At 36.2% G+C, this 25415-nt stretch overlaps 2 protein-coding genes across 2 annotated transcripts; one reads left to right on the top strand and one right to left on the bottom strand.

Annotated features, from left to right (window-relative positions):
* Nucleotides 1–8387: 8387 nt before the first annotated feature.
* LOC117908768 (enhancer of mRNA-decapping protein 4) lies at nt 8388–22629 on the top strand. The gene is made up of 12 exons (XM_034822487.1): nt 8388–9412; nt 10652–10701; nt 10779–10935; nt 11076–11294; nt 15234–15362; nt 15680–17281; nt 18556–18915; nt 18993–19112; nt 20130–20300; nt 20599–20763; nt 20922–21047; nt 22028–22629. Exons 1-12 carry the CDS (start codon nt 8615–8617, stop codon nt 22334–22336), a joined length of 4206 nt encoding a protein of 1401 aa, XP_034678378.1. The 5' UTR covers nt 8388–8614; the 3' UTR covers nt 22337–22629.
* An 835-nt stretch (nt 22630–23464) lies between these two features.
* On the bottom strand, nt 23465–24085 carry LOC117908522 (chaperone protein dnaJ 11, chloroplastic). The gene has a single exon (XM_034822154.1). The coding sequence runs from the start codon at nt 24051–24053 to the stop codon at nt 23607–23609; it is 447 nt and encodes a 148-aa protein (XP_034678045.1). The 5' UTR covers nt 24054–24085; the 3' UTR covers nt 23465–23606.
* Nucleotides 24086–25415: the final 1330 nt, after the last annotated feature.

Genomic DNA, 25415 nt, shown 5'->3' with positions numbered 1-25415 from the left:
ATAAACTAATCAAGATCTTTGAGGAACCACCAAACCAAAGAATTTTAAGGATTATCCATAACCAAGAAACCCCTAAAACTAGGAATTTCTACCTTAGGCCAACCTTTCTTGATATGCAGTATGAGAAGAGAAACCAATATACTCAAGCTTTCTACACTAATAGGACCATTTATGAATGAAACATAGATGGTATGACTGAGTATAACATACTCACTAAGCTTCAAGAAATGACCATGGTTAGCACAACCTATAAGTTAAACAATAGACTATCAAATCATGCTGTAACTCAGACGCTAGTTGCTGGGTTTATAGGTCAGCTAAAATGATGGTGGGGTAACTATCTTACATTTGATGATAGGAATGATATCCTAAACACTTATAGGATAAATGAGGATAATGAAGTTGTTAAGAATGAAGAAGGACAAGATATAGAGGATGCAGTGGCTACTCTAATCTCTTCTATATCAAAACACTTCATTGAAGATCCTATAAAGATTAAGAATAAAGCTACAGATCTCTTAACCAACCTTAAGTATCCCAAACTTCATGACTTCAGATGGTATAGAGATGTTTTCCTAACCAAAGTCATGTTAAGACTAGATTGTAATCAATCCTTTTGGAAAGAAAAATTCATCTTAGGACTACCTAGACTTTTCTCTTAAATGATTAGGATTAACATAAGGGAACAATTTAATGGTCAAATCCCTTATGATAAGCTAACATTTGGAGAAATTACAAGCATTGTTACAGTAGAAAGAATAGGCCTATGAAATGACTTTAAGCTTAAGCAACCGATGAAAAATGAACAAAAGATCTACAAGAATGAGTTTGGCTCATTCTGTAGCCAGTTTGGATTTAGTCAAAAGGAAACCAAGCCTCTCTCTAAGCAATGTAAGAAAAGACAAGTCGGAAGAAAAACTAGTAAGGAAATTTTTTTATCATAACAAGAGAAGTACTCATGGAAAGTACAGAATGAATGAAACCAAGAGATCAAGACACATCCAAAGGAGGATGAACAAAGAAGCCCATAAAAAGTTAGAAACCCCCTCACAATCTAACCTGGTTTGTTTTAAGTGTGGTAAGGTAGACTACTATAAGAAAGATTGTAGGGTTAGAAAGAAAATTAATAACTTGAATGTTTCAGAAGATTTAAAAGATATGTTTTACGAAGTAATGTTAAACTCCTCAAAATCTAAATCAAAGATTGGTTCAGATAATGAAGATGATATTAATCAACTAGATAGTGATGAAGAGATTTCAAGTCAAACATCTAGTAGCCAGGAAGATTGCATTAAGGGCAATTGTGATTGTCATCCTAAGACTATAAATGTCATAAGCCAGGAACAAGAGTTAGTTTTAGATGTTTTAAGAAAAGTAGAAGATGAAAAAGTTAAGCAAGAACTTTTTGAAGTCTTTAAGAAATCTATCCATAAGCCATAAATTAAGAAGACAGTAAACCCTTATAACCTAAATGAAATCTTAACAAGATTTAATCAGAAGTCTCTCAAAGACTTAACCATTAAGGATCTTCAGGAAGAAATAAGACAGTATAAGAAGGAAATTAAAGATTTAAGACAATTCACAAGCTTAGGTTTTACAGACCTCTAAGATCAAATCAACAAGATTGTTGTTAACCATGAAAACCTTGTTGATAACCAAGAAAACCTTGAAGAGGTTCCAAAATCTTCACAAGTCAATGATGAAGCGACAAATTCATACTTGAATATTGTTAGCAAAGTTATTTTCCAAAGGTGGGAAGTCTCCTTAACTATAGTAATCAAGGATAAGTTTGTCCTTAATATTGTTGCTTTGATTTATTCAGGAACAGCTTTGAATTGCCTACAAAAAGGCCTTGTACCAACCTAACTTTATGAGAAAACTAAGCAAACGCTTTCAGGAGCCAATGGTAAAAGACTTACCATTAATTATAAGTTGTCAAATGCTCACATTTGTAATCAAGGCATTTTTATTAAGCAAACCTTCATCCTAGTTAGAGACCTGAAGGAAAAGGCTCTTCTTGGAGTCCCATTTTTAAACTTTATCTACCCTATTAAAGTAAATGATCAAGGACTAAAAACAACACTCTTAGATAATGAAATTTTATTTGAATTCACTAACCTACCTGATGAAAGGAATATAAATACTATAAGGGATTAGGTGATTAAGGCTAAGGAAAATCAAGTTAATTTTTTAAGAAAAAGGATTCATCTTGTAAGAATTGAAGAACACTTAAAAATTAAGAAAACTCAGGATGTAGTAGAAAAGTTTAAGAATAAGATCGTTGGAGAAGTTTGCTCTAACATTCCTAATGCGTTTTGGCACAAGAAGCAGCATGGGGTAGAATTACCTTATGAACCGGATTTTAGTAAGAAAAATATTCTCACTAAATCTAGACCTATCTAGATGAATAAGGAATTATTAAGCTATTGTGAAAAAGAGATATAAGATATTCTTGATAAGAATTTGGTAAGAAAGTCTAAGTCTCCTTGGAGTTGTTCAACCTTTTATGTCCAAAAACAAGTTGAATTAGAAAGAGAAACACCTAAACTGGTAATCAACTACAAGTCTCTTAATGATGCATTAAGATAGATTAGGCATCCTATTCTAAATAAGAAAGACGACCTTTAAAGGTTAGTTAAGTATAAGGTTTTTTCTAAGTTTGATATGAAATCAGGATTTTGGCCAATACAGATTACAGAAAAAGATAGGTATAAGATTGCCTTTGTGGTACCCTTTGGACATTAGAATGGAACATAATGCCCTTTGGATTTAAGAATGCCCCTTCAGAATTCCATAACATAATGAATGAAATTTTTAACCAGTTTTCTGATTTCATCATTGTCTACGTTGACGATGTTTTGGTTTACTTTATTACCGTAGAGGAACATTGGAAACATCTTAATAAGTTCGCTTAGACTGTTAAGAATAATGGTTTAAGCTTGTCTGCTGATTGGAGCCAAAATATGTGCTCTAATGGCACATATTCGATATGATTTGTGCACCAAAGGACATTCAAATCACACAACTTGACCTAAATCAATGCTAAGGCCTTAGCCATGAGTTTAATTTGTACTTTGGAGACTTATCTCAGGTTCAAGGGAAGAAAATGGTGCAAATTGAATGACTTTAGATTTTGAAAGATCGAGAAATGACTAAATGAAGAAATAAGTGAGTCAAGACTCATTGAACGTAAGGAAATGCAAGACGAGGATATCATGAGTTTGGAAGATGAGAAATGACCATTCTGGAGTAAGAAAGGAGACAAAAAAGCGTGGAAAATGAGGCATGAAGCAAGATTCAGCTGCATGGAAATTTAGAACTCAAAAATCTGATGGCATTATATACTTTGATTTTGAGGGAAAATTTAGAGTACTTCTTGGAGTCCATTGTATACATACTATATATCGTTTCGAAGCTTGGGAAGTTAAAAGTCCAACGCTTCAAACAGTGTGCAAATTAGAGCTGAAATGAAAAAGTTATGGCCATTTGAAGACAACTGCACCAAGTTGGAGGGTCATTTCGAAATTCAACTTATGAATTCGAAATCCACTTCGAAATGACACCAATTTCGAATTCACCCACTGCCACTTTGATGTTCCGCCTCTTGTACCCTGAGAATTCATCTATTCAACTTATGAATTCGAAATCCACTTCGAAATGACACCAATTTCGAATTTACCCACTACCACTTTGATATTTCGTCTCCTCTACCTCGGGAATTGCATCTAGGGCTCTTCATCCACCCTAAGTGGACCCCACATGACTAGAAATCACCATTTTATTATTTTTTTTAATCATTTTTAGGAAATTATTTTGTAATAAGTGGTCAATGGGAGTGTGCCACATGTTAGGTAATTAATGATATTATATAAACTCTCTCAATTCTAGGTTTTCGGGATCTTGGATCTTTTTCTGGAGTTTTTGACATTGAAGGTGGAAGAAGACGAGAACTTTGGTTTGTTTTTCTTTTTCTTCTTTATTAAATATATTGTTTTTAGTTTCTTTTGATTCAAATTATGAATTTTTACCCTATTATGGATTGTGAATGTGACATCACCCCCATGAGAGGCTAAGAGCCAACTTGAGGCTTGAAGCATGAAAACCTAAGGGCTAGGAAACCTATAGGGACAATGAGTAAATTATTATAACAATGAGATTAATTATTGGTTGGATGATAATTTATCATTTTTTTTTATCCTATCCTTGTGAGTTCATTTAGGGAATAATACGGTAGGTTATTACTTGATACTAGTGATTCTTGGTAATTCTTGATCATTAATTATCCTCATCTTCCCTACCGTTATTTGCCCCTAAAACAAAGTTATAAGGAGTAGGAAGGGTTAAAAAGTCAAATCTTAAATTGGTAATAAATCTCATTCATTTGATGGTTTTATGAATCTATTTTAAAAAGGAAAATTAGGTTTTAGATGCAATTTTGAGTTATAGAACTCAACTTGATCGCGAGCGGCCAAGGATCCCAAAACCCTAAGATCATATTACGTAAAAGACCCTTGTTTTCTCTAATTTCTATACCCTACGTTGGATTGTGGAAAACCCCAAACTTGAATCAATTGAATTTAAAATCAATATTCATTTTTTTATTAATTTAATTTCTTTTACTTAGTTTTGCATTATTCACATATTGTTTTTCACTTTAGGATTTAAACAAAAACAATTTATTTATTCTAGTATTGACAATTTTCATAAGCCAGTCCTTGAGGACGATACTCGGAATACTACAAAAGTCGTAATGACTCTTTCTCTAGTTTTTCTTGACCAGAGTTACTACGTAAAAAGGCAAAGTATTTTGGTACAATAGAGAATTTTGGTCATCTGCCACTAAGATTAATTTGTTTCAGACTAAGATAAGATTCCTAGGTTACCATATTTACCAAGAAACCATCACTCCCATTCAAAGGTCAATCTAGTTTGCCATAAGTTTCTTGATGAGATTAAGCATAAGAAACAATTGCAACATTTCTTAGGAAGCCTTAATTATGTGTTAGATTTCCTTAAGGACATAAGCTAGCTATGTGCCTCATTAAGACAAAGACTTAAGAAGAATATGGTTCCTTAGAATGAGGAACATACTAAGATTGTCAAGACCGTCAAGTCTAGAGTCATGACTCTACCATGTTTAGCCTTAGCCGATCCTAAAGCCTTTAAGATTGTTAAGATTGATGCCTCAAACATAGGTTATGGTGGGATCCTTAAACAGAAAGATGATAACCATGAGAGATTAGTTAGGTATACTTCATGAACTTAGAAGAATGCCCAACTCAATTACAGTACCATCATAAAATAGATTTTAAGCATTGTTTTATATATTTCAAAATTTTAATATGATATTTTGAACCAAGAATTTTTATTAAAAGTTGATTGCAAATTAGCAAAATCAGTTTTGCAAAAGGATGTTATGAATATAGCTTATACGCATATTTTGTAGGATTCACAAGATCATGACCCCCAAAAAAGAAAAACAACCTCTTAAGCATATTAAGAAATCCCAAGATTCTAAGAAAACCTATTAAGTCATTTCCGAAAAATTCATGCCATTATATTATGAACATTTTGAGGTTGTAGGTTCTTGTAGCTTGTCCAGAGATTTACTACCTTCAGAAACCCTTAAGATTTCCTCATCCCCTAGTAGGGATAAATGAGCAAGTTCGAGTTCTCCACCTTTTGTGGATGATTCCTTTCACACAAATCCATTTTTGAATGATACTAACCCTTTATCTGTTTGTCTCAAAAGTCTTTGTGATTTGTAGGAAAGATGTAAAACTTTGGAAAGAAAACTAGAAATGGTTGGCTTTCTCAAAGGCTAGCAAGTTGTCCTTAAGAATCAAACCCCCTTTTCCCCACTGGAAATTGGTGAGAATAAGCAATTCACCCCATTGGTGGATGAAGTAAAATTGAGTGAGGATAAGTGGAACAATTTGAAGATAAGAATGTATTTTCATGAGAAAGAGATGTTGAATTCCTTGAGGCAAGATGTATGTTTTTTGATCCAAGAAAGTGTTAAAGCCATGATGGAAGAAAAACAAGTTTTTATTTCCACTTATCTTCAAGATCTTCATATTTATCTCTTAGCCATCCCCGGATTGCGCATCACGGGTTTACAATTGGTTAAGGATACGAAATTTGACAATTCTAAGTTTTGTAGAATTATTAAAGATCCTTTTCTTTACCAGCAAGGTACTAAACAACTATTTTGCAAGTGTAACAAGAATTTTACAATCAATCTTGTCTGCCTGGACTTGCATTATTACAAGTCAATTTGTATCTCTTATAGAGAAGAAGAATTAATCATAGCCCTAATGCTACTCTTAAACTATGGATTGGTTCATCAAATCCTAATCAAACAACTAATTTTGGAAGAAAGCTGACTTTAGGTCTAATACAAGGATTTAAGATGAACAAGAAGTTTGCAGATACCATCATCATCAACAAAGCTCCAAAATGGGTTTCTGATGGATGTCTACTACTCGCACAACATAATATATCTCTCCATTATCATAACAAAAGGCCAACTCTGTTATCTTGCTTTTCTATCATTTCTATTGTAAGATATCATTTCTTGAAGTATGTTTTTCAAGTTATGTAATATAAAGTTTTATGTTCATTTTCTTTTATTTATTACACAACAAGCAATATTGCTTGTTGATATTGCTTCAACACCACATCAACAAGCAAAAAGATTTATGTGCATGTTTATATCATCATTCAATGATCCATAATTCATTACACACTTCAATGACTCCAATTAGAAATTTGAGGTGATACCAAATTCGCAATACCACATTTTCCTTTCTAGTTGAGAGTAATGAAAATTGATATCGATTTCACATAAACAAGTAACGGGATTTATATGCATGTTGATATATTATTTAATGATCAATAATTCATTATACACTTGAAGGGCTCGAATGAAAAATTCGAAATGATACTAAATCATAATATCACATCTTCATTTTTAATTGGTGTCCCAAATCCATATTTTCCTTTTTATGTATGTTAAGTTTTTGTGAAAAAAATGCTAAGTATCATATTAGTATTTATCGAACTTTGAATCTAATTGAATTTAAGTCATTAGCGGTATATGATGAAATTGGTCTCATTGAATGAAGATGCAAATATATGACATCAAAATACAAACAAATTAAATTAAAGGATAAAAGAACGTAGGAATGGCAACGGGGCGGGTTCGGGACGGGTCGCCCCCATCCCAACCCCGCCCCGTTTATTTAAAATAATTCCCATCCCCGTCCCATTTAAAAAATTAAACGGGGCGGGCGGGACGGGGCGGGTATGATAAATTCCCATACCCGCCCCGCCCCGAGCAGTTGTGAAGTTGGTCAGGCCCAGGTGGTAACGCAACTCATCCTCAGAGGCAGCGTAGGGTATGTCTATTTTGTTTCCCAGAATGAGAAATGGAACATATGCCAGTGACTCATCAGAAAGGAGGGCATCCAACTCCCTCTTTGACTCGGCAAATCTTTCCTTGTCATACGCATCAACCAGGTACACCACAACATCCTGATCCACCTTGGCATAATAATCCTTCTAGACTCTTCGAGCGATCTGATGCCCACCCAAATCAAAGGCTTTAAACTTAATTTTCCAAATACTCAATTCCTCGGACGTCGGGTGCTGCGTTGGTTGATGCTGAACTAATCTCTCATCTTTCAGCATATGAAGCAACGTCGTTTTTCCCGCATTATCAAGCCCTAAAAATAAGATCTTTGCCTCTTTTTACCATAGCCCCAAAGATGCGAGAAGTCCATAGAACCAATCGAAAAGAATCATGGTGTTCCGACAAGATTCGCGACTCAAAACGCGGCCAATTCACCGGAACTAAGCCGAAAACCACAAACTCATTGACGAACTTGTCGGAAAATCCCACTGGAGGCGGAGATTCATATATTCATATATTATAAACGGGGCGGGACGGGGCGGGATGGGGCGATACCCGAACCCGTCCCAAACCCGTCCCGGGTATTAAAAAAAAATTCCAACCCCGTCCCAAACCCGTTTCTAAAATTTGAATCCCGTCCCAATAGGGGCGGGGCGGGGCGGGTACCCGAAAATACCCGCCCCATTGCCATTCCTAAAAGAACGAGAGTAAAGATAAATAAATAAAACTAAATCAAAGTATGAATAAACGAGATTAAGTACAATAAGATGAGATCAAGGTAAAAACTAAAAAGACTCGTATATATAATACAATTTTAAGAATAAAATAATAAGATCTAAGTTGAATATGTGAGATCGATTTAAGTTGTATACATGTTATCATCCGATTAATCTGCATCGCAGGAATATTCAAATTTCATAGTCTTTTTGTGATGATTTATGTATAAGTCGGGGTCGTCTCAAGTGCCACTTTTCACAGTAAATATTTTATTGCGCCACTGGTTGAGCTGAGTTCATATCACAAGTCTTCTGGGTTTTGGTGCGGCCTTGAACCCTCACCTTCATTGGATCTCTGCCTTCGTTTCTCCCTCTACCCCTTCTGTTTCTCTCTCTAGAGACTCCGCATATAAAGATATATATGCTCAATTGGATCTGCGGTGGTTCGCTCTGAAACTGAATCAGCATCTGTTCTCCGCTGTTAATGGCGTCCCCTGGAAATCCAAACCAAGCGGCAGCGTTTGATATGCACAAACTCTTCAAACCCACAAGCCCTAGCCCTCAAAACCCTAACAATCTCAATTCTTCTTCTCCATTTCCACCCTCCTCTTATCCTCCACCGCCTTCTGCCTCTTATCCTCCGCCCTCTGGCCCTTATTCCTACCCTCCTCAAACCTCCCCATTTCACCATCAACATCACTACCATATCCCCTACCCTCAAGAGCAACTCTCTAACATGCACCACCAGCGCTCAGTTTCTTATCCTACTCCTCTTCTTCAACCTCCGCCTCACCACCTTGCTCCTCCAAACCCTAACCCCGGTGCTCGATTGATGGCTCTCCTCAGCCCTCCGACCACCAATCTTGATTTGACGCAGCAGCCCGCCATGCCGGTGGCTCCAATTCAGCAGCCAGCTTCTGGGGTTTCCGAATTTGCGGCCTCTCCCAATGTTCCGATCCTGCCTTCTGCCCCTCCGCCAGGGATACCGAATCCTGCTGTTGTCGCTGCCAGCCCTGTGCGGATGCCTAGCAGTAAGTTGCCCAAAGGGCGGAGATTGGTGGGTGAGAATGTGGTGTATGATGTGGATGTTAGGCTGCAAGGCGAGGTGCAGCCTCAGCTTGAGGTCACTCCGATCACCAAGTATGTTTCCGATCCTGGCCTCGTTTTAGGACGACAGATTGCTGTCAATAAAACCTATATATGCTACGGGTTGAAATTGGGGGCGATTCGGGTGCTTAATATAAACACCGCACTGAGATATTTGCTCAGAGGTCATGCTCAGGTATACTGATTTTTACTAGATTGTCTAGTTTATAGTTATTCGGCAGTTAAAGATTCAATTTGAATATTGTTGATTTAATTGATTTAAATTGCATTGATTCCATTCTGCCTTTGGGCTTCCTGGGAATAACAGCATTGTTTTATGAGTAATTTTTTGGAATGGGTCAGACCTTATGTTGATGATTATTCCATGACCATGATAGGCTCTGTAAATTGGGTTAGCTCAAAGTAAGGATATATATAAATATACACACACCTGCAAAAAAGCGCAACAAAGTACACACAATGTATACATTTGTCACCAAAATAAAACAGGCAAGCAAAAGAAAAACAGCAGCCATTCCTCTGGTGGGCATTGCTTTATATTTTGTTGCCTAAAAATATTGCATCCATTTAATCCAATGTATGGTTCAATATTGTGGTGCTTGGAACATTTCTATATGCTATGCAAATGAAAAATGTAAAATAATTTTAAAGGTAGCCTACTTTAGGTGCTAACCACCAAATTGTAAATGTGCCAAAAGTATGGGACTCAATGGGCACTGAATGTATGGGACTCAATGTGACGTGAGTTTGCAATGAAGTTTATGAACATCAATTAACGATTTCAGTTTTAGCTTGATTTTGTTTGATGAATGAAATAGTAGTAGGATTCATGTGACTAATTTTTCAATATCCTAGCGCCTGATTTGTATTTAGATGTTAATTTATAGTTTTAGATTGATGGTTGAGAAGGGAATTCTTTGTTCAACTACGTTGGAAGGACAATATAAATATAACTATAATATGGGTCCAAACTGTAAATTGCGATAAGCTTCAAATCCTAGATGAGGGCCAATTGCGACTTTAAGAGGCTAAGAAATGAGTTGATCACATTGTAGTTGCATAAGATCAAGATTTTTATTTTTATTTTTTATAATAATGATTCCCAAACAGTTCAAAGAAAAAGAAAGGAAAATGAATCAATAGTTCTGTTTCTTTGAAGAAAATGCTATCCCAAAGTGTGTCCAAAGCCATAGTAAATCATTATGAGCAGATGAGAAGCTAAGGGGTAATAGTGTATTGAAGTACTTCAACGATATTTAGTTAGGCTACCTGAATTATAGTATCTATTGTCATTAATTTATCTTGTGTCAATCCACTGGATGCAATTCTATTGAAGGGAAAAAACTGACCATCTTTTTTGGACTAGTATATTCTTCCTCTCTTCTATCCATCTAAGTGATGCTTTCTCTTTCAGAGGGTGACTGACATGGCTTTCTTTGCTGAGGATGTTCATCTTTTAGCTAGGTACTGCTCTATCTCTGATTTTCGTAATAAATTCCTTCTACTTAGTTTTTGGGTAATTCTAACATGCATATGGGCAGTGCAAGCATCAATGGACGTGTTTATGTTTGGAAGATTTCTGAAGGTCCAGATGAGGAAGATAAGCCACAAATTACAGGAAAGATTGTGATTGCCATTCAAATAGTAGGAGAGGGGGAATCTGTAAATCCAAGAGTTTGCTGGCACTGTCACAAACAAGTAAATACATTCTTTCTTGTTCATCTCTAAATCTAAATCAAAGTTATAGCTCTTCGATGTTTTGTGGATTTTTTTGTTATTCCTCTGGCCCATAAAATTTTCTTTGTAATTTGCTATTTAATGGATACCACAACTTGCAGGAAGTTTTGGTTGTTGGGATTGGAAAACGTATTCTGAAGATTGACACTACGAAAGTTGGAAAGGGTGAATCTTATTCTGCAGATGAACCTCTCAACTGTCCAGTAGACAAGCTTATTGATGGGGTCCAATTTATTGGGAAACATGATGGAGAAGTGACTGATCTGTCGATGTGCCAATGGATGACCACTCGTTTAGTTTCTGCTTCAACGGATGGCACGGTTTGTTTCCTCTTGATACACTCCCTGTCTTGATATTCTGATGTTTCTTTGTATCTGAAGTCTTTTTGAAATGATTATCATCAAGGATCATGGGAAAAAATGTGCATCATATAAAGCTGTTTTATATATAGAGATACGGGAAAAGAACTTACCAACTAGATAAAGCTGTCATTTATTTATAGAGATTGGTTCAGCCTGGTGGTTGAACTCTGATTTGTTGAAGCCGCTGACAGTTTCTGAGAACTGTATGGTTTTCTTGGATGTATAATGGGCCAAAAGACTAGGACAGGAGCCAAGTTAAAATGAGGGTTAGCATGCATCCACTCATTCCTATCATGCACGTTGGTCTTTTATTTTATCCCCATGTACGGATTAGATCAAGTTACATTGTGACTTGTGTCAAGATTTGAAAATTGGTCTTAATATTTGTATATTTTTCTTTAAGGTAAATTTGAACTTGTGATTTGGTCTCATTTTATTTTATTTTTAGTCTTTGCATTGTTATAATGGTATTGAATCTGCAACCTCTTCATTGGTGTGAGGTGTGCTTTTCACTACTTTTTTTCCTTGTAGTGGCATTAGATTTTCTTTGTTACATGGACGCAGCAAAAGATCCTCAAAGTACACATTTCATATGATGGTTACTGTTATGGAGCAAATATTTGGTTGAGGGAGGAGGAAAAGAAACTGAAGAAAGTAAGGGAAAAGAAAAAGGAGAGAAAAAAAAAGGACTGTGTACCTTTTTACAGCCTTATAAGTGGCTGGAGAGTTGTCAAACAATAACTATAAGTGGAAATAGTTGCCGAAATTTTTTGCAGATGGTTGCTGGTTTCAGATTTTGGTTTCTAAAGAAATTAGCAGAGTCATGGAGAGTGGTTCCAAAAGAACCTTTATCTCATAATAAGGGATTTGTTAATGGGCTTGTGGAGTTCTTTCATTTTAAATGCATTAATTGTTAGCTATGGTGTCTAGAAACCCACCATTTTGTTATTTATAATTAAGCCCATATAAGATGTTTGACAATGGGAGAGGGTGGGATGTTTTTATAAGTAGAATTTGTTTCAATGTTGATGGAAGGAGAGTAAATGTTTGGAAGGATATATGGAGCGGTAACTCAATGTCGAGTGCTTCTTTCCCTTGACATATGCTATAGCTATCTCAAAGGATGCTTGGGTAGTGGATGTGTGTGGAGCAGTTTGCTGAGGTGGGGCATTGGACTACCTGCATAAGACTGCTCGGTGATTATGGATTGGGTAATGTTGAAGTGTTTTTAATCTGATTGCCAGAAAGTACAATGAGAAGGGATGTAGAGGTTAGAGCAGTCTAGATGGATGTGAAGGATGGAATCTTCTAAGTCAAAGCTTCTACTCTTGGTTGGCATTAGGGGGATTGGAACATTTTCCTATAGATTTTATTTGGAATGTATTGGTTCCAATGACTGGGGGTTTTTTGCTTGGGAATCAGCTTAGAAGAAGATTCTGATGTTGGATTAGTCAAAGAGGAGAGGATGGACATTGGTGAATAGATGTTATTTGTATAAAGGGAAAGAAGAATCACTTGACCACATCCTTCTTTATTATGCTAAGACAAGGGTCTTATGTAAGCTTGTCTTCTCCTTTTTTGGTGTAGTGTGGGCAATGTCGTCTTCAAATGGTTATACTCTTTTAAGTTGGCATGGATACTTGCTAGGAAAGAAGCGAAAGAAAATGTGTACGGATGCTCCTTTGTGCTTATTTTGGATCATTTGGAAAGAGAAAAATGAAATGTTGTTTGAGGACGTGAAACTTGTGGACCAAACTCTCAAATCCTTGTTTTTGTGTGCTCTTTTAGATTGGGTTAGAAAGTCCATAGTAGAGATTTTATTGTTTATGGTAGTTTTTGTTGACTGGTTAGATGCTTTGTAGGAGGTAGGAATTGTTTTTTGTTTCTCTTTTTGATCTTTGCTTTTAGAGTGCCCTTTGTGTACGTTGGTGCACCCTTTTGCTAGGTATTGTTAGTATCATTTTTTTGCTTACCTACTAAAGAAAATGTTTAACAAGTCAATCCTTTATTTTGAAAACCTTATTAAATAGATTTTTAACCTAGTTTTTGGACATTTTAAACACATATTTGATATCATTGTATCTGTTTGTGGTTCAACAAGCCTACAACTAGACATGCACTTACTACCTAAGGCTATAACCATGTTTTAAATTTGCCCAATCAATCATTGACTTGGAAGGTCCTAATCATTTCTCTTAGCGTCTTGGATGATATTGGGTGATGCACATAATATGCTAGTTAAAAAGCTTGAAGAATTTTAAAATAATTATGAAAAATATCAGAAAAATAAATATGGTTAGATGAATTCAAAGAATTAAAAAATAAACTTTTATCACATTTAAATATTTGTTTAAATAGTCATAAAAACATGGTTCAGTTGGTTTATAATGTAGTCATATATCATTAATCTTTTTTTATTTGATCATATATTCTAATCACCCAATACCCATTACCTAACATATGAACCAATGACTTAATACTAATATCAATTCCCATTTCCTATTAGAACATTGTTGTATCCATTTTTATACCCAATTCCAATTTTTAAATGGTATAAAATATGTTGGGATTGTAGGTTGCTAAATATTTTTTTTTTTCAAAATATAAAAGATGAAAAAAGAATTGAAAATAATAAGTTTGAAAACTTTAATATATTTTTTTTTGATAGGTAAGATCAAAAAGTATATATATAAATAGAAGATGCCAAAACAGCGTCCTTAAGTATACAGGAAGTATACAGTAGAAGCCTAAAGGCTCACCCAAGAGGGAAAGGGAAAGAAACAAAAAACATTACCTGCCTGTACTTAGAGCCTAAACAATCAATGAAACTAACAAGAGAATTAGAGCTCATATCTACAAGCACCCTTGACGATATTGAAAACTTCAAAATTTACTTTTTAAGTGTTAAAAATTGCAACACTTTAATAAATGAAGATTATGAAAGAATAAACTTTTGAAGTTTTTAATTTTGCCTTTTATTTTTAAAACACTTTAATTATCTTTGAAGAATTAACTTTATTTTTCTTTCAAATATATGCAAAATAAAGCAATCATAAAAAAGAAAAAAAGAAAAATTAAAGATCTCAATTTTATTTTTATTTGAATCAACATATACACAATCTTTATAAACCCAAATGCCACTTTCATATTTCTGCAACTTGCATTGCAAGAAGACTCACCAAAGAGTTGAGCCGAACCACCAAAGACAGCCTCATCTTAGCTGTGGAGCTTCTACCTTCATCGGAGGATCTTATAGTTGTAGAGCTTGTAGACAATGGGTTGGAATCATAGGTACAAGGCCTTTTTTTTTTTTTTTAAAAAAAAAAAAAGAAAAGAAAATTATTTTCTATTTTTTTACATTCGTGGCACAAAAGTGGTTTTTCTTTGTTTTTTCATTGGAATTGATTCCTCTTCAAGTTGTCTCGAAGTCATCTTTGAGTTGTCTCCTAGATGACTGATGTATCTTTGAATCATCTGAGTCGCTTCGCAATTTAGCAAGATATTCAACTCAGGTATTGATATTGTCACATACCAATCTTGGTTGAGACTTTGAACCTTGATATATCATTTGATAGGACAGGTATTCAGCCATTTGGATTTTGTAGGTTCATCCATTTGATCTTTCTAATATCATTTTTTTAATAATTTTTTTGGAAGGGTATATTGTCCTTCATTGTATTTACTAGTTTATTTTAATGAATTTGTTTTTTTTTTTGATACAAAATATGTTTTTTGAACTTCTTTGTTTTAGTCGTGTTTTTACATGTCTATATGTCCAATGACACAAGCATGCTTGTACTTTGGTAGTTATTTTCTTTTATATTATGCTGTTTTCTTTTTTATTCATAATAAGAAAATTTATTAACTTGGTGCTTCTAAAATTTATTTTGCAAACAGATAAAGATCTGGGAAGACCGCAAGACACTTCCTCTTCTGGTGCTGAGGCCACATGATGGCCATCCTGTCAATTCGGCTACATTCCTGACTGCTCCTCACCGCCCGGATCACATTATTCTCATAACTGCGGTACATGCTCTATGATTTTTATTTTTGTTCACTAGGTTTTCTCATCATGCTTGTCAAACCTCAAAATTTGGTATCAGTCTTTGTAAGGTAGCTTGTGATATATCTCTTCAAAAGCTCTTTCTGACTTAATACTGGTGTGGTGGTTTGATTCAAGCATCCACAAATTTGATTTTAAATTTTGATTAATATTGCATTAAGTGTTCTTTTCTTTTCCTTTTTCCTTTTTTATTTGCTTTTTGGATAATCTAACCTTTGCAGTCTAATAAATATTTTTTTATTGGCTCCAGTCCTTTAAATTTTTTAAAATCTAAATGCAGGGCCCACTGAATAGGGAAGTGAAGCTATGGGCCACAGAAAGTGAAGAAGGCTGGCTGCTGCCTAGTGATGCAGAATCATGGCATTGTACTCAGACGTTGGACTTGAAGAGTTCAGCTGAACCTTGTGTTGAGGAGGCGTTCTTTAATCAAGTGTTAGCATTGTCTAAATCTGGCCTTCTCTTACTTGCAAATGCCAAAAAGAATGCTATATATGCTGTACATTTGGAGTATGGTTCTAATCCTGCAGCAACCTGCATGGACTATATAGCAGAGTTTACTGTCACTATGCCTATTTTAAGTTTTACTGGGACAAGTGAATTATTACATGGTGAACATGTTGTTCAGGTATATTGTTTCCAGACACAAGCTATTCAGCAGTATGCTTTGAACTTATCCCAGTGTTTGCCACTGTTGCCGGAAAATGTAGGGGTAGAGAAGTCTGACTCTGGTGTTTCACATGACGTGACTAATGCAGAAGGTTTTGGCACCTTAGAGCCTCCTGGAAGTAAACTTACTGAGATGCCTTTAACTAGTTCTGCACTCAAATCAACTGTGCTAATAAGTAGCTCTGAGAGTGAACCTGGTGTGAGATTTCCTGTGAGCTCTGCTTCTATTGAGTCTGCCACTTTGAGTCCAGAATCTAAACCTAGTGCTTTACCTTTGGTCAATAATGACAATGATATTGTTTCGATTCCATCACCACCTCTTCCTTTGAGTCCAAGGCTGTCAGGAAAGTTGTCTGGTTTTAGAAGTCCAACAAATAACTTTGAACCAGGTCCCACCCTTGGCGATCGTGGCGATAGTGACCAAGTAGTTATTGATTATTCAGTTGACAGGCAAATAGATACTGTTTGTACAACCCTCTCTGATTTGCCTTCTTTAGATGATGATTCAAGGAATGATGAAAACAAAGTTGCACAAGATGACAGTTCTACCATTCTAAATCCTACTGTCATGTTCAAACATCCAACACATCTGATTACTCCTTCTGAGATATTCATGGCCGTTTCATCTGCTGAAGCTACCCATAGCACTGAGAGTAAGAGTGAGGGAGAGGCCAATATTCAAGATGTCTCTATCAACAGTGATGTGAGCAATGTTGAGGTGGAGGTTAAAGTTGTGGGTGAAACAGGATCAACTCAGAATGATGAATTTGGCTTGCAAGGAGAATCTCAGAATCTTGCTTTAGAAAATAAGGAGAAAGCCTTTTGCTCCCAGGCTTCAGATCTTGGAATTGAGATGGCCAAAGAGTGCAGTGCATTATCATCTGAAACTTATGTTGTGGAGGAATCTCGGCAAGTTGATGGTGCTAGAATGGAGGCATTGGCCCGGCCTTCAAATGCAGGTGAGGATGAAGTGATTGATGCTATAAAAGATGTGTCTGGAAAAGTAGCTGATTCCGCCATGCCTACAACAGTTCCTCAATCACCAGCACCAACTACAAAAGGGAAAAAGCATAAGGGGAAAAACTCTCAAGTATCCCCATCTCCAACTGCTTTCAATTCTACCGATTCTTCCAATGAGGCAGGTGCAAATTTGAGTAGCCCTTCAGTGGAAGCTGCTGTTCCCCATATTCTGGCTATGCAGGAGACACTGAATCAGGTGAGTGCTTTGGGTTTGGCTTATAAAAATTTCCTTGTGTACATTTACTTCTTGCACAATGGTTTAGCTTGCTGCAATAATGGTAAAAATTAGTAATAACACCTCAGGCTAGTTAATATCTTAATTATTTTCAGTCACACTCTACATTTTTTTTTTCATCGAGTATTATTTAATCTCTGAATTCCTCTGTTTCTTCTTCTTCTTCTTTTTTTAAAAAACATGATTTGTTTCTATTTTAAAAAGAGAGTAGTCATTTTTTTTGTAACTTAGCACTTAAAAGGATGTTGATAACTCCTTAACATTTGTTTACTTGGAGTTGAGAATTCAGCCTGGTAATTTTGGTCTTTTGTGTCATACTTTGCTGAAAAAGTTACTCATTTTTGGACACCATTGTCAAATGCTATTCTAAGGCATGGTTCAAAGGATCAGCTGAGTTCGATATGACTCAGTTGAGTCATATGAGGAATGCCCCTCACCACATCAGGTTCAAAACATGTTACTTAAATTTTCTGTTTCGAAATTGAATCAGCTGGTTCAACTAAGTCATGAATGAGTCTAAAAGCAAATTGTAAGTTGCAATACCGCAACATTGCAACACAGGTTGCACGAATGAGTTGTGAACAAAGCAAGCTTTAGACTATTCTTTCAGCCATGTTCTTACCATGAAATTACCATTTCAATTTATATACCCATCATATGATTGATGATGATGACTTTGAGCCTTCACATTATTCAATGTGGAATTGACTATTATTATGTGTTATTAGTAGAAAATAATTATACTTGAAATATTTATTTTTTAATTAATATTATTATAGACTAATTTTAATTTATGATTTTATGGTTATTTAAACAATGCTAAATGTGGTAGCTGTTTTCTATTAATTCATTAGAGTCCATCTAATTATATTTATTTTTGTACAATTTTGATTTTTATTAATAACAATTTTTTGAGATTGTAATTAGTACATTGTGCTTATTGCCCGATATCAATCTGAAATGCTGTGACCGATCCGTCTCAAGACCTTCCAAGTTAATGACCGATATCACAATTTTGAATCATGTTCTAAAGCAATGCAACCATTATTTAATTCAATCCCTGTACTGGTTTTTGTTCTCATAATCTTATATTGAGCAATATACCAATATCACAAAGAGTAAGATTTATGTTATTTGTCATATTTGATTGCTGCCATTTGTATTACTTGCAACTTCTGCCTGTCTCTTGCTACACATACATCTCTAACCGACACATATTTGATTATTTCTTGCAGCTTTTGTCCATGCAAAAAGAAATGCAGAAGCAGATATCAGTATTAGTTGCTGTCCCAGTTACCAAAGAAGGTAGAAGATTAGAGGCTACTCTAGGACGGAGTATGGAGAAATCTGTCAAGGCCAATGCTGATGCTTTGTGGGCTAATATCCTAGAAGAGAATGCGAAACATGAGAAGTTAGTACGAGATCGTACACAGCAGATAACAAGTTTGATTACTAATAGTTTGAACAAGGACTTGCCAGCCATATTGGAGAAAACAGTGAAAAAGGAAATGGCTGCAGTTGTACCAGCTGTAGCTCGCACAATTACGCCTGTTGTTGAGAAAACAATTTCCTCGGCTATCACAGAGGCCTTCCAGGTTAAAATTCTAAAAATCTGAATCTATACCATAAAGTTTTCTTGACTGGATCTAATAACTGATGCTTTGTACTGCAGAGAGGAGTTGGTGATAAGGCATTGAATCAAGTGGAGAAATCAATTAATTCAAAACTTGAAGCCACTGTTGCTAGGCAAATTCAAGTACAGTTTCAAACTTCTGGCAAACAAGCTCTTCAGGTAGGTGTCAGTTAGAATCGACACCCAATGTGCTTATATTAGCTCTGTCAATGTAAATTGCTCAGCTGATTCATAAATGAATAGTTGAAACAAGACATAATAACTCAAGATTCACTTGATTAAGGTATATGTGTTTTGATGCATTTGAAAAGATATGGCAAAAGAGAACATGTTATGTCAATGCACAATTCTTTAATTCAAGTAAGTCCTTTTGGGATCTAGCATATTTAGGCATTTTCTTTTATCTAAATGATAGTTTTCATCTTGGTGGTAGCGCTTGTTTATTCTTTGTTTTCTATAGTTGGACATATTTGTTTGGTGACTTGAATAGTATGCACACATGACTTAACAAGAAAACAACAAAAAAAGCCGGAGTACATTCAATGAACACAAGATTCTTGTGGTTTGGCAGTGTCTACATATTCAGAGGGAAGGCAAGTCAGATCCACCATCAGATGATGATCAGGATTACAAAAGCTCTTGACACTTCAACTCCCAGCCCAAAAACTCTAAGAATGTAGCATAATCCTTTTCTTGCTTAGGGAATATATATATATAAACCCTAGAATGGATATTTTGGGTAGCTAGCCTGGGGCCTCATGTCTACCATCAAGAGAGTCTCCTTTGCAGTATCTCTTAGAGCTGTTGAAATAACTGATAGAAAACATCTGTGAGACAAGTAGACATTTTACATTATTTTTTATTGTGTTTTGTTCTCATTTTCTTATCGTAGTAGAAGAATGCTGTCCATTTGTCACTTTCATGTGTATTTTTCAAATGTAAGATTAAGCTTAATTACTCTCCACTGATGTTGCTTGTATCTGAATATAAGTTCATACTGTACTGTTTCTCTTCTACTAGGTGTGATGAATGCATGTAATCTTTGTTTAATAACTTCAACAATTGGGGGTTTTCTTCTAGTTCTATTTATATGACTACATGGAATTTAATCCATTTATATGAAAATGTATGGAACTTCTGTTCAAACAATATGAATAATCATATCTTTGTGTATAGGATGCATTAAAATCCAATCTGGAAGCTTCAGTGGTCCCAGCGTTTGAGATGTCATGCAAAGCAATGTTTGACCAAGTTGACTCTACATTTCAAAAAGGAATGGTTGAGCATGCCACTACAGTTCAGCAGCAATTTGAATCCACCCATTCTCCTTTAGCACTTGCTTTAAGGGTATGCCTTCTTTCATTTACTAGATTATGCATTATGAAGCAGTTTACCTTTGTCTGTGTGTTTTTTTTTTTTCTTTTTAAAGCTTTTAAATTCAAGAATCTTTAAATACAATAATCTTATAATATTTCTTGATTAAGATCAATAACGCCACCAGTATCATCTCTTTTAAATAAGCTGCTATAGGAGACTGAGTAACATGACAGTTTATCTACCTGTTCATCTGTCTACTGCTGTCTTCACAATCCATTGCATACTTTATATTTTTTTGCCAAGTTCTGATGTCAACCTGGTTTTGCAGGATGCCATTAATTCAGCATCATCAATGACTCAAACTTTAAGTGGAGAATTGGCTGATGGTCAACGAAAGCTCTTAGCTCTTGCAGCTGCAGGGGCAAACCCTACATCAGTGAATCCCCTGGTTACTCAACTGAGTAATGGACCTTTGGGTGGTCTCCATGACAAGGTTGGTCCTATTTCCTTTATTTAGTTCTTGGTTTCTCCGCAAATATGCAAAGAGCTCTGACCTGCGAAGTTTGATCTTTAGATGTTAAATATTATAAGGATCTTAGAAGGTTTTCTATTGGTTATTCTAACTTTGGATTTTCACCATCCATGTAATAGGTTGAGATGCCTTTGGATCCAACAAAGGAGCTATCTAGATTGATATCTGAACGCAAATATGAAGAGGCTTTCAATGGAGCCCTACAACGAAGTGATGTCTCTATCGTGTCATGGTTGTGTTCTCAGGTATGCTTTATTGTTCAGCATTTAAGAAACAATACATAAAATACACATGGCCAGAAACCAGAGTTACGTGGGTGATTACCATGACTGGGAGTAACTAGAGACTCAGTTTGGTGTCTCTTTTTCTCTCCTTACCCTCTTCCCCCTCACTCTCCTTAATGAGTGTTTGGTTTTCACAATGTAAATAAACCATTTTATGAAGTTTTAAGTTTCTGGCATAGTAAAACAGGGATGGGTTATTATTCCTTTGAAGAGCCAAGATTGGCTACTATGTAGTATCTCTATGGTCTAACTGAAAGTGAGACCCCCATATGATATTTGCCTTTCCAAATAGGGAATCCTTGCATGCAAAATACTTCTGAATAATATGCATTTAGGAATATTGTGGTCTCAACCAAAACTTGACTAATATTGTGATATACAACTAATAGTTACAACATGGTTTAGGGGCTTCAAATGCGGACTCATGGTGTTCTCTTGAGTTTGCACTCCTTCATTAAACAGAGGGTTGAGATATTATTAAAGCTTGGGCGACCAGCTTAGTTTTCACACTGTACACGTTGCACAAGCATGCGTATTAATGATGTGGGATAATCATAATATCACATTGTTGCAATTATAGATGGCCTCATGATTTATGGTTTTAGACTTTGGATCAGGTCTGAAGATAGACTGCACTAAATGTTAAAGTCTATTTAAATCTTTGATCACTAAAAATTATTTTATTTTATTTTATTTTTTAGTTTTAAACTTAAGTTAACCTATTAATTTCTACCAATTAATTTTTGATCAGTAATTGATGATTAGAGTTTTGAGTTTTAACCCAAAATTACTGTGTGGTTGCATTCCTTCTTTCTCTGTTTGCATATCTAATTTGTTGGGGACTGCCATTCAAACTTGTAAAATTTTATGATGTATGACAAATGTGTGGCATAGATTTGCTGATGAAAATTGTGCATACTTTGGTCCATGGTCATTGCCAGGTTGATCTGCAAGGGATTTTGTCGATGGTTCCTCTCCCATTGAGCCAAGGAGTACTGCTCTCCCTTCTGCAGCAGTTGGCGTGTGACATCAACAAGGATACACCCCGAAAATTGGGATGGATGACAGATGTGGCAGTAGTCATAAACCCAGGAGACCCCATGATCGCAATGCATGTGCGGCCCATCTTCGATCAGGTCTATCAGATACTAAACCATCATCGATCCCTACCCACCACAACCAGTTCCCAAGGTCAAAGCATCCGCCTTCTTATGCATGTCATCAACTCCATGCTGATGACCTGTAAATGATTGTCGCATCCTGCCCCTGCTGCAGGGTAAATAACATGAGAAGTGTTGATGTAAAAGAGGAAAGGCTTGTAAAAAGTTGTAGGGGTCCCTGCGGGGGTTGGGTTTGGAAATCCATGTAGAGTCAGCCAGTCGGTTATCCTTCAATCTTGTGAAATAGCTCAGTTGGGATTTCAGGGGTTTTTCATTTCTAGTTCCATGTCTTATTGTCAAAGCTTTCTCCCAACATGAAATTTTGTAATTTCCTTGCTGAATTGTGCATTTTTGTTTTTTATTTTAAATTTTATATTTGGCAATTTAAAAACCCGCTTTTCTTTAGAAATGGATGGGGGAGGGACAAAGGTTTAGGTTGGGTTGGCATCCGAATGTCACAAGGGTTTGATGGGGTTTGATGAATTACAAGTAGTTGCGTAACTGACAGTATTTTGCTTGTCATGGCAATTGGCTCCCAATTGGCATTATAATATAATGCCATTACTCATTAATTTTGCTTGTCATGGCAATCGACTCCCTAACTGGTGTTATAATGCTATTACTCATCAATTAGATAGATGGGTGGGCAACCAAAAAGTTGTAATTTCCATTTGTATAGTCGCCACTCATAACTCATCACTTCTAATTGCTTTTTCTGTTACTTCACCCATAAATTCACCATCTCTCCCTCAGTCTCTTCAAAATTTGGACTCATCACTTCTGATGGCCTTTTCTGTTACTTTACCCATAAATTCACAATCTCCCCCTCAAGTCTCATTATGGAATCGAATTTATGCCCCAAAATCAAAATAACAACAACAACGTACCTCCAAATTGCAATTTCTTCCGGAATACAACAACGGTTCCCCTGGATTTACCGTGTTTGTCAACTGGCCTTAAAGAAGGCAGATGTTTTCAAGATATCATGCGTCTAAAAATAGTAATTCCAAATGTGTCACAGTGGTTTTGAGTAGTTTCCAGTTCAAATAATTCCATTTTTAAAATTCAATTCCTACATAAATTATACTAAGAAAACTTCAATTCCCGGAAACCAAACATAAAATTGTTTTTTCCGCTCCTTTTTCTCCTCTATGAGAAACTCAGACTGGGGAGGAGATGAAGTAACGTCAAAGAATAGAGAGAAAAAAGAGAGAAGTGAAATTGATGAAGAGGAGGAAGGATATTTACTCATTTCCTGGCAACAAAAATGGCCGTGGGATTTTTACAATTCTCTGCCCCCTACACCACACGCATGTGGCTCTCTAAGAAACTAAAAACAAAATATACAGCATTTCGGATCCTACCAACACTGATCAGTTTCCCATCTCCGGGTCGAATAGTGCGCACTCCGACCCCGGACCCCCCCGGACGAACACGCATACGCATACGGCCGCCGTCCCGTCGACCCTAACGACAGATCATACACGGCCCTCGCCGCTGGATCGGAAAGCGTCTCATAGGCGTTGTGAATCTGGATGAAGTTACGCCCATCCGAATCCACCGGCGACGCGTCGGGGTGGTACATCTTGGCCAAGCTCCTGTACGCCGTCTTGATCTCCGTGGGAGACGCCGTCTGCTTCACCCTAAGCACCTCGTAGAGACTGGAGGGCTTTCTGGTGGCCTCCACCAAGGTTGGCATGGAGGCGTGGCAGGTATTCCGGCTACAAGACATTGAAGGAGCAGATCCGGCGCGAAAATGGATTGGGGGTGAGGAAAGGGCAAAGGAAGAGGAAAGGCTTTGGAACATTTTAGGGAAGATTGAGAAGGCATATGTGGATACTGAAGGAATGAGGTTGGGGGTATTTATAAGGGTCAAATGGGCATTTTCAGTGGGGACCAATCACCATGGGCGCCTACTTGTTTCTTGTTTCCGGTCTAGCTGTTTCCCACACGTACTTGGTTCCGGTAAAAACTACAAACCGTGTGCTCCCTTCGTTTTTTCTTCCCCGATTTTACCTGCTTTCCTTTAATTTGGAGGATTCATTTATGAAAAACTCACAAACTTTTTGGTAACCAAACACGGTGTCAAAAAAAAATGACACTTTTACCTACTGCAATTGTGGAAAGTTAAAAATAAAGGTAATTTAGGCGTGTTTACCGCGGTTAAAAGAGGGGGTGAGAGTGGGGTGGGAGAGTTTCTAGAAGGTACAGCAATCCAACAGTGAAAACCCTAGAAAATATCGTGACCACTTTTACCAGGGGCAGAGGTCAAAAGCCCTAGTGCAAAGGGCTTTGGTGAACTGACGGACGCGCTAGGGCTTCTAGAAGCCCATTAGTTTTGTATAGAATAATAGGATATTATTGTAGGGGTCACTCATCACTGTGGCCCAGATTTTGGGGAAAATATAATTTTTTAAACAGTAAAATATGATACAAATTAAATTAATTTTATATATTGGTAATTATCAATATTATTAATGTCGGTTTTTTTGTTTTATATAACTTTATATTAAAATAATAAAATCAATAATATTAATTTTTTTTATCATTAATTAGTGTAAAAAAAGAAGTGAAAACACATTTTTTTCCAAATACGCGGCTGAGGACGTCTTTTAGTGACTTGGTTGCCACGTTTCAGAGCATCTAGAATACTTGTACTATATAAGGAAAACGACCGGGTGACCCCTACATTTATTGGACTCCTGTGGTTGGCACGTATGAGGGCTTCTGGAAGCCCTTTGTCCTTTTCCCTTGACCCCAATCCAATGGTCCTCCCTTCACTCGATGTCTCCTTCAAATAACCAAAGAAGGTTTTAATTCCTCCAGTGGAATATGTGGGGGATTGGCACGTGGGAAGCCTTCCAGAAGCCATTCCTTCATTAGCTGCCCTTTGAGTTGAGGCCCTACAGAAAATATAAATTGAAAAAAAAGTGGCCTCATCTATCAATAAACAAATATCTCAAGGGTTTAATAGTGAAATCGAGGTACTGGCGTACCACAATCTCCCCTTTTATTAGAATGTAAAAAGCATCGTTGATATGTATTTATATTTGTCCTTTTCGTGTAGACGGCATCCACGTAAAATAAAATAAAATATTAGTGTAAATAGCATCTATTTATTAAAAATACTAGTCTTGAGAATGGGAAATCGTCTAGAAGATTTCCTTCT

Source organism: Vitis riparia, chromosome 19 (genome assembly GCF_004353265.1).
Source record: "Vitis riparia cultivar Riparia Gloire de Montpellier isolate 1030 chromosome 19, EGFV_Vit.rip_1.0, whole genome shotgun sequence".
NCBI lineage: Eukaryota > Viridiplantae > Streptophyta > Magnoliopsida > Vitales > Vitaceae > Vitis > Vitis riparia.
This window is presented reverse-complemented; position numbering and strand designations above follow the sequence as displayed.